General features: G+C 42.1%; 1 protein-coding gene across 1 annotated transcript; it reads left to right on the top strand.

The window, feature by feature from the left end:
- The first annotated feature begins 6,897 nt into the window (after positions 1–6,897).
- c6h2orf69 (chromosome 6 C2orf69 homolog) lies at positions 6,898–13,399 on the top strand. The gene is made up of 2 exons (XM_063050060.1): positions 6,898–7,576; positions 10,923–13,399. Exons 1-2 carry the CDS (start codon positions 7,199–7,201, stop codon positions 11,763–11,765), a joined length of 1,221 nt encoding a protein of 406 aa, XP_062906130.1. The 5' UTR covers positions 6,898–7,198; the 3' UTR covers positions 11,766–13,399.
- The last annotated feature ends 2,198 nt before the right edge of the window (positions 13,400–15,597 follow it).

Here is a 15,597-nt window from a genome sequence, read left to right as displayed (position 1 = left end):
GTGCCCCCGTCCGGCATTGATAAAGCATTGCTTTTCGAAATTATAGGCTCCGGACAGATGTGGAATAAATACATCTAGGACGGAATCTGGAAACCTTCTCATAACTAAATAACCTCGCGAAATGGTACACAACAATAATAGCAATTACTAATTTGGTAAATTCACAATACACAATTCAAAATGGCACGGTTACTTTGTTAGTAAAAGCGTAGGAAGAACAGGGAAAAGCAAATGATGAAAGGGTACAATTTGAAAGCGGTTGCAGAAACGGAGCTGAATATATACAGTACAAATGGAAGAAATTGACAGATAGGCTGAGAAACATTTTTGAAACCACAAGATTTACATTTGTGCCGAGTACAGAAGCAAGGAAGTTATGTTGAATCTTTCCTAGCAACTCGGATATTGCAGGTGAAGAGTCCAGAGAAAGTGAATAAAGGATTTATTTGATAGTCCTGATAACGCGGGGTACGGATAGCGGGGAGAACCCAGGATCGTTCTCTTCAGAGCCAAGGACTTTGAGGAAGAATTTTATAGCAATGTTCAAAAGAGTTTAGACAAAATAGTAATAAAAAGGAGAAACAGTTCCCATCGCAGGGGGTTCAGGAGCCAGAGGACCTAGACTTGAAGTGATTGGAAAAGAGCCAGTGGCAACTTTGAGGAAAGTCGTCTTTGTATGGTACGAAAGGAAGCAGATTCAGTTGTTGCATACAAGAACGTGGATAGAAAGATGGGAGAAGAAATAAAATCCGAGCCTATAGAGTGGAACTGACAGGGCAGAACTTGCAAAGCCAGTGTGTGTTCACTGGCTGTATTCCTTCTTCCATTTGTTTACGATTCTACAAAATACTGCAAATACAGAAAGATTGAAACAAAAGCACAAAGTAATGACAATACTTAGCAGGTCATTTTGGAGGGAGAAACAGTATCTTAGAGGACCTTCCCGGGTGCGGAACACCTGACTTGTGCACAACCACCTGTACAACCGAATAAGCGTTTGGGAGACCGGCGGGGTGGACTTGCCAACAGCTATAGGGCTACCGGCATCTTCTGGCGGATCGTACCGGTGCATTTCTGTATGTCTTCATTAGCCACCTCATCACTGAGTCACGGCCGAGGAGGGAGCGCTGTACAGTCTCACTCAGACACCGGGTCAGTGCGGCAGCTTCTCCCGCACCTGTTCGCTCTCCCGTTATATCTCTTTCTCTGATCCTCTCCCACTGTTTTTGTTCATTTCCAACTTACATATATCTCACGTTATGAACATTTCTCAGGAACGGAACCCTGTCGTGTCCCGGGTTTGCTTCTCGTTTCATCAGCACTTATGATGAAAGGACATCGCCCCCGAAACAGGATGTACCTGAGCAGGTGAGTAGCTGCAGCATTTGCTGCTTTTAATTTAATACTATAGTCACAATAAATGAACAAAGAACCTACTTTAAAATATCTTAGTTACTTACTTCCATTTCCATTTCAAATATCAAGATCACCATGGCTTCCATCCAATCTCCTGACACTTGGAAGGTGGGTACATTGGCTAGGTAGCTGACCAACGATCTTGGAATCATGAATTAGAGGCCTACTGTTGTGAGAATATAAATAAAAAATACTCTGAAGAAGCCTCGTTACTAATTATTGGATTGTCATGAAACTCCAGCTGTTTTTTTTTAGGGAAGGAAGCCCACTCTTCCTTTTTTGCCTGACCTTTGTATGTCTCCAGCACCATGACACTTTGTCACTCTTTAACATCCCCCACCCCCCACTGGATTAGCAGGTATCAAGACCATCATGTCCACCAGAGGTTATATTGTGGTGATGGGAGGATGGAAGTCCTTACCATTGTCACTGGACCCCAGTTGTTTACAATATATATTAATGACTTAGATGAGGGAAATAAATGCAGCATCTCCAAGTTTGTGGATGACACGAAGCTGGGCGGCAGTGTTAGCTGTGAGGAGGATGCTAAGAGGATGCAGGGTGACTTGGATGGGTCAAATTCATGGCAGATACAATTTAATGTGGATAAATGTGAGGTTATCCACTTTGGTGGCAAGAACAGGAAAACAGATTATTATCTGAATGGTGGCCGATTAGGAAAAGAGGAGGTGCAACGAGACCTGGGTGTCATTATACACCAGTCATTGAAAGTGGGCATGCAAGTACAGCAGGTGGTGAAGAAGATGAATGGTATGCTGGCATTCATAGCAAGCGGATTCGAGTACAGGAGCAGGGAGGTACTACTGCAGTAGTACAAGGCCTTGGTGAGACCACACCTGGAGTATTGTGTGCAGTTTTGGTCCCCTAATCTGAGGAAAGACATTCTTGCCATAGAAGGAGTACAAAGAACGTTCACCAGATTGATTCCTGGGATGGCAGGACTTTCATATGAAGAAAGACTGGATGAACTGGGCTTATACTCGCTTGAATTTAGAAGATTGAGGGGGGATCTTATTGAAATGTATAAAATTCTAAAGGGATTGGACAGGCTAGATGCAGGAAGATTGTTCCCGATGTTGGGGAAGTCCAGAATGAGGGGTCACAGTTTAAGGATAAAAGGGAAGCCTTTTAGGACCAAGATGAGGAAAAACTTCTTCACACAGAGAGTGGTGAATCTGTGGAATTCTCTGCCACAGGAAACAGTTGAGGCCAGTTCATTGGCTATATTTAAGAGGGAGTTAGATATCGCCCTTGTGGCTAAAGGGATCAGGGGGTATGGAGGGAAGGCTGGTACAGGGTTCTGAGTTGGATGGTCAGCCATTATCATACTGAATGGCGGTGCAGGCTTGAAGGGCCAAATGGCCTACTCCTGCACCTATTTTCTATGTTTCTATGTTTATGTTTCTATGAACTCATGGCATTGGGCCAAAGATAGACATAAAAAACTCTGTTTGGTTACTATTTACTGCACTCTCTCCACCAATGAATCGTACACTGTTACTTGTGCGAAATCCCAAGGTGCACGGGAAGTGCAAGCCCTGGGAAGGGATCTTCAATGGAGTGCAACCATTTCTGATCTCTGGGGTCATCGTTACCAACCTATGTCAGGTAGTGAGAAAACCTCAATGAGGGTGAATGACCGCCTTGGTCTTGCCTTCTGTCTGTATCTTGTTTTACAGCGGTTGGCATCCAGCTTAATGGTGCATTACCGCCACCCTCTGCTCCAGGATGTGCACTAGACATACATTCTAAATCCCTTCACCCAATCACACACACACACACACACACACACACACACACACACACACACACACACAAACCTACACTTCACCCTCCCATCTTTGACCATCCTAGTATCCTATTCCTGTTTATTCGTCATATTCTATAAAAAAAACCCTGTACCCCTTAAAAACACTAAAAATACCCGGACTTGTGCTCTCTCACCCATGCCCAGCAACCCTTTCAATGTGAATTCCTGCATCCCCAACTCCCTTAATTTATTTCTCATCATCTCTCTCTGTATCCCATACTTCCTGCAACACAAAACTACATGTTCTACTGACTCCTCTTCCTGACATTCCTCACATAATCCTGTCTGGTGTTTCCCTATCATTTTCAATGTTTTGTTTAATGCACAGTGCCCCAGCCTTAAACTAGTCCACACAATTTCCTCTCTTCTGTTTCCATTACCTACCCTAGTAACTGCAACACTCTTTTGTATTTGATATAAATGCCTCCCTTTCCCCTCCCTGTCCCATCTTTCTTGCCACATTTGGTTGACTTTTTCCCAGATTACACACTTAACCTCTGCTTTACTGATACTAATGTGCATTTCCACATTTTCTTTCTTTAACGCCCTCTTTGCCAACTCATCCACCCTCTCATTCCCCTTCACCCCTACATGTGCTGGAACCCATAGAAATTTTACCTGACCTCCCAGATTTGCAATTCTTGTAACTAACTGAAGGACTTCATAAAGTACTTCTTGCCGACTGTTTGTGTGAAAAGACCTTAAACTTGCTAGAACTGAGGATGAATCTGAACATATCAATGCTTTGGCTTGTCTGGCTTTCTGCACCCATTGCTACGCAACCAACACTGCCAGCATCTCCACTGTAAACACCCCTAACTTATTAGATGTTCTTCTGCTGATTCCAATTTCTTTTGCTGGTATTACCACCCCAAACCCTGTCACTCCTGTTTCAGGTTCCTTCACACCATCCGTATAAATGTGAATATAATCACTATACTTTAAATGCATTTACCAAATCTTGCCAATCAAATTATTGGATTCGTTAATGCCCTATGCCTGAAGATACTCTCAATCAGATTTGGTGTTGTTACCACTGCATTAAGAGTAATAAATTCAGCAACACAACTGGAGTTTCGGGGAGGTGCCGTGATCCAGCAGCAGACCTGCTTTTCACCATAATATGTAACATGGTCGGGGATGCAGAATAAACCCTGGCCTTGACAGTCTGTGAATAAATGCAAAGTGCTTATTTCAAATGCAGAATATACGTCAGTCATGGATTACTGATTTTATTCGATAATGGATTACTGAAGTGGCTATAAAGCTCTATTCATCAAGGACACCTGCACAGTAAAATCAACAGTTGAATGGGGCCACAATAAGCCCTGACCAAAAAAAAAGTTTAAAAAAAACTCTGACTGCTGGATAAGGTACACACTACCCTCTTGTTTTGCCAACTGTTGAAAATTGACAAAGATTTGCATGTTTCTGAATTGCACAGAAATAGTCACCAATTCTCAAAACTATTAAACCATCTAACAAGAATCTATTTTTAGAAATTAAACTTAAACAAGTTGGTCCCTCAGAGCCTCATCACCTACGAACTCAAAGGGGAAGCAGTCCCTGTACAGGGTACAATGCTGTGAAGGGTGGGTTCTCCTCAGTAGATGGAGGGGTTCTGCCGCAACTCTGTATTCCTGCAGTAAACTAACAACAACTTGAGGATTTCCATCCTCGTGCAGAAATCTTGTGGTTGCCATCAGCTACATAATTGCATATGAAATTGCCAATGTTTCCACGACAAAATCTGGTATTTCAACCTTCCACTGCCTGCAAGCTGCAGCTTGTCCTGTAAAATGTTTGTGCTATTGTTACCATTGATTGTACACATGTCATTTAGTCCCTCCCACCAGCAAAAAAATCTAATTGCATCATGACAAATTTGCAAAGGTAGTCTCTAAATGTAGCCACAAAAATCAGCGATAAAATAGTAGTGTATATATAGGACTTTATTAATACGTCACAGATGAACAGATCTTTTTTCTGCCATAATGAAGTTATTAGGCACATACATAGATATTTTGCATGTTACTCAAATGTTCTTTGCTGTTGAGGGATTTTATATTGTTTATAGAAGAAAAAATATATAAAGGGAGTTTATTGATTTTAGTATTTTAGTTGATTCAACAATATACTTCGGAAACAATTATCTACTTTCAAATTACAATGAAGTTTTGCCCAAAACTGTTTTCCAAAGATGCTGCCTGGCCTGCTGAGTTCCTCCAGCAGCGTGTGTGTGTTGCTCAGACTTCCAGCATCTACAGATTTTCTCTTGACGGTAAAGTTTTGGGTTTTTTTTTCTGGAACAGTTACCTTCTACATTATAGGTCCTCTCTGGCTTACAAACATCTGACTTTTGGATATCCCATACACATGAATGAGCTTTTGGAAGACTGGAAGGGTGGTTCGGGATGGAGTTACCAGATGCTGTGGGCTGCAATCATTACTTGCCAGCTGGAAATGAGGCCTTTCCACATGTGCTCTCTTCCTCCTTACCCCACTTCTCCACCCTGGGAGCTGAAACTGTTGGAGACTGAGTTAAACTAAGCACAGCTGTGAGTGCTGAGAATAACTCCCTTATTCACTAAGCCAGAGAGGCTGGTCACCAGCCACCCTTCCCGTGTCTGTTCACTCTCCTGTCATGGCTCTGTGATACTCTCCCACTTACTTTGTGTTCATTTTTGACTTTCAAATGGCTCAGGTTATGACTAGATGTCATAACCCAGGAACTATCTGTATACAATCACATTATTTAATTAATCTCAGAATGGTAAGTATTGTTTTGAGTGCAATTATTCATACGAAAAGATTCATTAATTTGTGTAGACACAAGTACCTAAAATTATTTTTAGATAATACTTAATTTGACTCCAGCATTCTTCTGTTAAATAAAATGAAACTATCCATTCGTAACATAATTTCCACTGTAGTTACATAGAAACATAGAACACCTACAGCACAATACAGGCCCTTCGGCTCACAACGCTGCGCTGAGCATGTCTTTACCTTAGGAATTACCTAGGGTTACCCATTGCCCTCTATTTTTCTAAGCTCCATGTACCCACCCAGCAGTCTCTTAAAAGACCCTGTCATAATCGCCTCCACCACTGTTGCCAGCAGCCCATTCCACACACTCACCACTCTACGTAAAAAACTTACCCAACATCTCCTCTGTACCTACTTCCAAGCACCTTAAAACTCAATATGTTGTAACATATTAAGAACTGAAATCCAAGGTAAAGTTTAGATCCTTAATTGAAGACATTGGCACAGAGCAATACAACACAGAAACTTAATTCTACATCAAAATGTTATCTAATTAATGTCTATTTAGGGTTAAATATGAGAAAAAGGTAATAATCCTATCTCTGGATGTAAAATTCATAATTCAAGCACTTTGAACTGGAATCAGTATTTACTCCCAACGAAGTATAATACTCCAGTAAAGCCCTAAAATGCTAATGTTCATGTTAGTGTGGAAATTAATGCAATTTTACAAATATTAATGGTTACTCCAAGTTTGTAAATGGTCTCAGTCAACAATTAGGTAATGATTCTGCTTTAGTCATTTCCTATGTTTTTGGGATTGATCTGTTCTTTCTCTGTATGACCAGCCCCTTTTGGCTCACAGCATTGTCCTTTCCATTTAATCTTCCCAGCTTTCCTTGCTAACACTTTTCTCAAAAGGGTCAATGACTGGAAATGTTAACGACTTTGTCTTTCCACAGATGCTGCTTGACTAGCAGAGCTTTTCTCGTCATTTCTGTTTTAATTTAGATTCTAGAATCTGCAGTTTTATTGTTTAATTCGGCACAGTTTTGCAATTTAATCCGTAAACAAAGTTACAGACTAACCAATAAACTTGCATTATAATTCCGGGTGCTTTGGGTCTGCTTTCTTTCTCGAGTAAGATGTAATAAAAAAATGAAAAAAAAACAGTGAACCGCGATGGCACGAACACTTCGCAGCTTTTCTCCGACATTCACTCGGAAATTCGGATTCTGTTTTCTCGTTTTCTGCTGGACGGGCACTAGGACCCAGCGACCTCTCCTTGCTCTCTGCCGCCCGCAGTCGGAAGCCTGGAGTCGGCGGCCTCTCTCTGGGCGCCTCCGAGTACTGGGATCTGGTGGCCGGGGCCCGGTCGTCATGAGTGGGCCCGGCTGGGCGGCGGAGGCCGCTCGGATTTGGAAGGTGCCCGGGATCGAGGTGCTGCGCCTGAGCGGCGTGACAGGCTGGGGGCCGAGGAAGAAGAACGACCTGGTGCTGGGTGTAGGCGACGGCCCCCGGAGCGGGCAGCATGTGGTGTACTTCCCCGGGGACGTGCAGGTGTGTGTGCAGTTTTCGAAATGCGGAGCCTGGGGGTCGGGAGAGGGAGACCGCGAAGGCGCAATGGGGGAGGCACCCCGGGGTTTGGAGCGTCGCCGCGTCGAGGTCGTGGGTGTCCGACACACACCCACCCCAGCCTTGGGACCCCCTCCTCGTCCTGGGCCGCGGGAGTGGATGTCGGCCGCCTCACTTCTGTCTGTTGTGGAGCTAGCTGTAGCCTCCCAGCTATTGCAGTGGTGAAAGGAGTTCAAATATCCCGAATATTAGCATAATATCCATTCTTCAGAATGTCAATACGAGGATAAATGAAGTCACGATGACCTGCTATCTCAAACTGTACGAAATATTAGCCATAACGTTGTGAGATGTGATTAGGGAATGGTAAGTTTTTTTATGGGAAAAATATGGACATTTAAGAATATCCGAGTTGGTTGGTAATTTGGTTAGGTGAATTTGGTTATTAAAAACAAAGCTATCTAAATTCCTGTTTGGTAATCAAGTCTGGAACCTTCCACAAGATACACACATAAAGTGGTCTTGGCCTGAAATATCAACTGTTTATTCCCCTCCATAGATGCTGCCTGACTTGCTGAGTTCCTCCAGCAATTTGGGTGTGTGGCTGAAGGGCTGTTCTTTTTCACACAGAGGATGATGTATATGTTGAAAGAGCTACCAGAGGGAATATTGTAAAGACATTTGGACAGGTTCGTGCATCAGAATTGTTTGGAGGGATGTGAAGCAAATGCAGTTAAATGGGACTAGCTCAGCCACGCAGGGCGCACAGCCTGGACAAGTTGAGCTGAACAGCCGGTTTCCGTGTTGTATAAGTCAATGACTGAAGCCATGGAAACAGAAAGAGTTTCTTTAAGAATAGCTCTGATGAAATGTGTTTGATCTGAAATATCAACCCTTTTTTCTCTCTCCACAAATTCTACCTGGTTAAGGAATGTACTGGGATAAGTAATGCCTAATGCCCAAACTGCATTTTGGTAAATCAGATCACTTGGCTGTCCTTCTACCTGCATTCAGGCAGCAGCTAAAGAACAAAGCTCCAGAGTTTACAACGATGAAAAGGTAGTCACAGGAGGCAGAGGAATGGCTTTGGGAGTGCTTCGAGTCGGTGGACTGGGCTGTGTTCAAGGACTCATCTTTGGATCTGAATGAATACACCGTGGTGGCCACAGACTTTATAAAAAAACAGTTGTAGACGAGTGCGCCCCTACAAAATCATTCAGAAGCCCTGGATGAACCATGAGATCCACAGTCAGTTGAGGCCAGGTCAGAGGCTTTCAAGCCTGGTGATGAAAGTTAACAAGAGGTCCAAGTATGATCTCTGGAAAACCATCTCATGGGCAAAGTGGCAATTCCAGACTAAACTTAAATCAATGAAGGATGCTTGACAGTTGTGACAGGGCTTGAATACTATCACCTCTTACAAAGGAAAATCAACTGAGATGGGCAACAACGCTTCACTTCCGGATGAGCTCAATGCCTTCTATGCTTACTTTGACCATCAAAACATGGAGGAATCATCACAAACTCCCACAGTCCCTGATAATCCTGTGATTTTAGAGTCTGAGTCTGACGTGAGAGCAGGCTTCAGGAGGGTGAACCCACGAAAAGCATCCAGCTCAGACGGCGTACCTGGTCAATTACTAAAAACCTGTGCTGATCAACTGGCTGGAGTGTTCACTGAGATCTTTAACCTCCTGCTTCACCAGTTTCGGATACCCACCTACTTCAAGCATACTTCAGTTATACACAGTGCCCAAGAAGAACATGGAAACCTACCTCAATGACAGTTGTCCAGTAGCACTTACATCCACAGTGATGAAGTGTGCTGAGAGGTTGGTGTTAACACGTATCAACTCCTGCCTGAGAAGCGACTTGGATCTGCTCCAATGTGCTGCCTGGTGCAAAAGGTCCACAGCAGATACCATCTCTTTGGCTCTTCACTCAACCCTGGAACTTCTAGACAGCAAAGATGCATACATTAGGACGCTCTGTATCAACTACAGCTCAGCCATCAATACCATCATCTCCTCAAAACTAATCAATAAGGTACAAGACCTTGGCCTCAATACCTCTCTATGCGATTGGATCCTCAATTTCCTCGCTTGCTGACCTCAGTCAGTTCGGGTTGACAACAACATCTCCATCACCACAGGTGGACCACAAGGCTGTGTGCTCAGTTCCCTGTTCTACTTGCTTTACACATATGTCTGTGTGGCTAGGCACTGCTGCAATGTCATATTCACAATTGCCGTTGACAAATCAGCATTTAGTGAAAATCTGGCTGAGTGATGCCGCAGCCTCTTACTCAATGTCAGCAAGACCACGGAACTGATTATTGACTTCAGGAAGAGGAAACCAGAGGTTCCGGTCCTCCTCAGAGGATCAGAGGTGGAGAGGGTCAGCAACTTTAAATTCCTGGGCATTATTATTTTGGAGGACTTGTCCTGGGCCCAGCACGTGAGTGCAGTTACGAAGAAACCAGTGCCTCTGAGTTTGGCAAGATTCAGCGTGACATCTAAAACTTCCAAAAACTTTTGTAGATGTGTGGTGGAGAGTATATTGACTGGCTGCACCACAGTCTGCTATGGAAACATCAATGCTTTTGAATGGAAAATCCTACAAAAAGTAGTGGATATGGTCCAGTCTATCACAATTAAAGCTCTGCGCACTATTGAGCACGTCTATGTAAAACATTGTCACAGGAGAGCAGCATCCATCATCGGGGACTCCCACCACCCAAGATGTGCTCTCTTCTTGCTTCTGCCATCAGGAAGAAGGTACAGGAATGTTCCCACAACCGAAGGACTCACTTTCAAGAACTCTTCATTCATGTTCTCAGTATTTATTTATTTATTTTTCTTTTTTTAAGTTTTGTATCTGCTCACTTTGTTATCTTTTGTACACTGGTTGAATGCCCAAGTTGGTGCGATTTTTCATTGATTCTATTATGGATTCATTGAATATGCTTGCAAGAAAATGAACCCCAGGTTTGTATATGGTGACATATATGCACTTTAATAATAAATTTACTTTGAGCTTTGAATACCAAGCAATAAGCCTTTGAAGTTTATGAATTGTTTAAGTGTATTGAAACAATAAAAAACAAATTTCTTGTAGAAGCTGGAGCGAATCTGCATTAGTGTTGGTGCCTGTGATTCAGCTTTTCAACTGTGTGTACATCAGAGTCTAATAACAGTGCAACAAATATTTCTCCATGTTTGTATTCTGGGGATGATTATTTCCATGCTGACAACAAGCAGCAGTATTTCAAATCTGAATGGTTTTCTGAGTTTGGTACCCTTTTATACATGTACTTGCACTTTCTTTGCAGAACTATCATGAGCTGATGACACGCCATTCAGAAAACCTTCGCTGGCAGCGATGGAGCCTAGAAGAAGTGGCTGTTTTACTGTTCCGTCGATTTCCTCGCAGCCACATCTGGATCATTAAGGCTTCCCGGATTCATCTACACAAGTTCAGTTGCTACGACAACTTTGTGCAGAGCAATCTATTTGGTGTACCTGAGCATAGCTTTGACAGTGGGGCTTTCAAACACTTATATTCACTGTTAATGAATGGCTTCAAGCAAGAGCGCACTCTTCTGCATTCACGGACAAGTCCTGGTGAAAGGTCTTGTGGTTCATTTGCAGTCGAACATGATGAAGGCTGCAGAGATCTCTCTAAAACTTCAAGCGGTTTTTCCACCAAGAATGATCTGAGTACTCCAAGTCTTTCTGGAAATTACACAGAGGTTGAAGACTTGAAATGCACTGACCCTTCATTGAAGTTTATATTGATTGGTTTCAGCAAAGGTTGTGTGGTGTTGAACCAGCTGCTGTATGCATTGAATGAAGCACAAAAAGACGAAGAACTAGCTGCCTTCATCAGTAACATTAAAGGGATGTATTGGTTGGATGGTGGTCATGCTGGAGGAAGCAATACCTGGGTCACCGATCCAGAAATCCTGAAAAGATTTGCCAAGACCGGTATTCCTGTGTTTGCACATGTTACACCTTACCAAGTACAGGATAGTATGAGGGCTTGGATTGGGAAAGAGCATAAGAAGTTCATCCAGCTGTTGGGGGAGTACGGTGCTAAAGTGACAAACCAACTTCATTTTGAAAATGAAAGCCCTTCCCTGGACAATCACTTCAGGGTTCTTCAAGCATTCTAATGTACTTGTGATCCATGGTGACAGAAAAATCACTAAGTCTTGGTCTCATTTGTTCTCAGTAAAGCTGAGTAGGAAAAGCTGCTTATGTATGAAACTGGTACTCCTGAGAAATTTATTTAATAGTTTGTAGACTAAGTATATGTGATTTTTCCACCACAAATTCTAATTGAGTCTAATCTCTGTTTTCGTACATTAAACTATTGTTGCAGGTACTGTTTGAGTTGCCTTCATTTAGCATTCCATTTGCTTACATTTTGTGGACTTGATCAAATTAAATATTTTGTTGTCTTCTAATCCAGTATAAAAACTGCTGATTTTCCACAGTCATGAGAGACATCTGAAATTTGTCTAATTTCATTAGTTCACAAGCAAAGAAGAATGTTTGTGTTAAGTGAATCTGTGCTATATAACCTAGTTACCACACTCACAGATGACTACAGTCTATATTGGAAGCAGAACTGATATTTGGCAAAGGAAAGTCGAAGTGATGGCAATTAACATTTTGACCATCTCAAAATGATTTCCTTTGAAACTTGCCTTTAAAGAGGCCAACATTTGGTTTGGTACACTCTTGCATGTAGCTTCTAAGATCTAAAAGATAACACGTTTTGTAATCACAGAAGATGTAAATAGCCATGACAGATGTATATGAAAACAAAATAATCCGACTGGAAACTGGAAATGCATGGCATGTGCTAAAATACAAATTCACTCCACGTGAGGACAGATGAAAGAAGATGCAACAATCGGTCAATAATACTTGACAGTGATGTCAAACCTTCCAGCAGTTATTGTAAGTCCTCATTCCAGCTGGTGTTTGGAACACAATCAGCTTCCTGGATTGCTCAAAGGCCCCACTCTAGGCTCATTGAGAGCAATGACAATAGTGACTTGACATCAGCCTTGATATGGCTTCTTCAGGCTAAGCTCTTGGGGTAGGGTGCTGTCATGTAACCTAGATAAATTTCTAGAGTTCTTGCTTGATCTTGTTACCACGCTGACCTCTGTTTCATGTGCAGTGATCACTCGAGAACCCCTAGTGTTTAAGTAAACAAATCAATAATAATCAGCTATTAATAGTTTCCCTTATACTTTTGGACTGGGATAGCTCAATTGATACCATGCATTCTAACTTCAGGTACAGGAACTTTTGAAAGTGTGTTTAATTCTAACAATCCATGGATGACCCTCCCCCCAATTAAAGGCAGACTATGGAATCCATTAAAATAAAGCTTTCAGGAAAGTATGCTATGATGGAGGAGGGTTAGTGGTTAAATAACATTTGATAGTACTGTATAAAGTGACCCTGTTTTAAATAGTTGGTTTTAATCATGCTACCTACTGATAGAAATGAGTCACTTGTCAGCTCTAGGCCATAGTGCATCATTATAGAGTGTGTAATACTTCTGTTATGAACATTTGGTTAGCATAACATTATTGAATAAACGTTGCTTTGTTGCTTTGGTATTTTGTTGGTCTGGAATTGATTGCACAAAATGCTTTCATATGTAAAATGAATCGTAAAATACAGTGATTTTGAAATGGGAAGTTTCAGTTAATTTTGAAAACTATTCAACACTAACCAAACAATTCCATCAATTATGCGACCTAATATGTAATTGAAATAAGTAAAATAGAAAAACCCTCTCATGGATATCACAGTGATCATTATCGTATTTCTGGCAATGATGTTATGTTGTGCTAAGGATATACTCAGTACTGAGACTAATTATTTGTTACTCACTTTACGGCACATACTTAGAAAGATTCTGCCGTTCTGAGTGTCATGACCTATTCCAGCTGAAATCATTACCCTGGAACATGTCCCAGATCAATTTTGTTATTTCCTCACAAAACCATTTGCCACATGAGAATTTCTGTGCAAAAGTGGAAATCCTAGAGTTCCGGTTAGCTGGTTGCACCTCTTCTCCCAGCACTTCCCCAGTGCTTGTTCTGAAGAAGCAATAATTCCCAGATATGATAAACCATTAATTTGCATGTACGTGTGCTAGACTTCATCCAGCAGTATGTTAATTTCAACGGAGCAGAATGATTGCCAAGAGCCAGCGATCCAGTAGTTCACTTAATATTGACAGATAGCATGATTCTCAAAAAGCACTTCAATGTTGCAGCAGGAAGTTGCTGTGGCCACCTATGCCTGACTCCAGATTCCAAAACAGATACTGCTATGAGCTCTGGTGTGGGAAGAGAATACTATGTAGACAGATGAAAAGATTCAAGGATGTGCTCAAGGATTTCTCTAAAGAAATTGTACCAGCCCCTCTGACTCCTGGGAATCTCTAGTCCATGACCATTTCTAAGGGAGGAGGTGCATTTGAGATAAAGTTGAGAATATTGGTTTCATGCATTGAGAGCACACAGAAGCCCTTCATGAGCAGAAGAAGCAGACCATGTTATAAATTACCCATCTACTACCCTCCCTGTTGTTGAGTGCATGATAATCCTAGTACAGTTGTCCATAGTGTTTTTGTGGCAAGATATGGAAGTAGATTGCCAGGCCTTTCTACTGCACAGATACTGCTGCTGCCCAAGTTGAGACCTGGCTGGATTCGATCTTGGGACCATCCGCCTCAAAGTCCCTTATTAACTACCATATGCCCCATCTGTAAAAGAGTCTGCAGTTCCCATATTACCCCTGTTAGTGACCTCAGAGCCCACAAAGGCAGTGTGGAAGTAAGTCATCCTGGACTTTGGAAATGCTACAGGAAAAAGACAATGTGCATGTAAAATTCCCAACACAAGTGGAGCTTTGACTGCTTGGTTCATAACTGCCCCAATGATTTCTCTTGCACACTCCTCCAACCTCATCCACACACCCATGACTTTTCCTTTCCTGAAATTCTGAAGTTGCTGATCCTCAAAGGTGGGGGGGGGGGGGTACCTTTACAGTTTTGTTCAGTGTCCAAGAGGAAATATTTTCATTGATGAATCAGTAAACTAGATGTTGATGTTACAATTGTGGGGAATGTCACAAAAGCCAATGAATTCTGTATCTGCTATACCGCTCTTACATGATGCACAAACTGGAGATGACATCAGATGTCAGATGTCAATCAAAACTTGCAATTCTTTCCCTTGAATTTCTGTCATTAATCAAAGTGCATCCACACTAACCGCCATGCCTATCTATACTAAACTTTTTTGCCTGCATCAATTTCAGCTCACTCCACGCCTTGCTCATTCAAGTGATTGGCTTTATGGACCTTGCCTCCACCACTTCCTCTGGTGGCTCATACTAGATACCAACTACACTTTGAGTAGAAGATTTATGTTTCAGATCTCCTTTAAGCCTCTTTCCCATCAAAATACACCTATGCTTTCTAGTTTTTATATGGGAATATCTTTAACATGGGAAAGAAGCATTGGCCATCTACCCTATCTGCTGAGTTCCTCCTGCATTTTGTGTGTGTTGCTTTAGGTATCTAGCATCTGCAGTTTTTCTTATGTTTGTGATTTACTACCTTATCCATGTGAAACACTCTGATTCTGTGGAACAGCACAAAATGAAAAACAAAACAGCATAACATCAAAAAAAATGAACTAGGGCATTACATATGCCTCCCATAAATTTACATAGCTCTATTAAGTCAAGCCTCAGAGAAACCTGATCTAGTTTGTTTCGATTTTCAGGAGTGACCTTGTGGAGTGTAATCTCTGCTTCCGCTCGCAAATGAGGGTGGGCAGGAGCTGCAATTTTCATGGTGCTCCTAGCCTTCACAGCCATCACTGTAGAAGTGGAAGAAATATGTGTGGTTGAGAACCAAGACTAAGTCTGAAATCTAAATAACCAGGATTCTGTCTGGGATTTGAG

Source organism: Mobula hypostoma, chromosome 6 (genome assembly GCF_963921235.1).
Source record: "Mobula hypostoma chromosome 6, sMobHyp1.1, whole genome shotgun sequence".
In the NCBI taxonomy this organism is placed as follows: Eukaryota; Metazoa; Chordata; class Chondrichthyes; order Myliobatiformes; family Myliobatidae; genus Mobula; species Mobula hypostoma.
The sequence above is the reverse complement of the archived record's forward strand: the minus strand, read 5'-3'. Positions and strand labels throughout refer to the sequence as shown.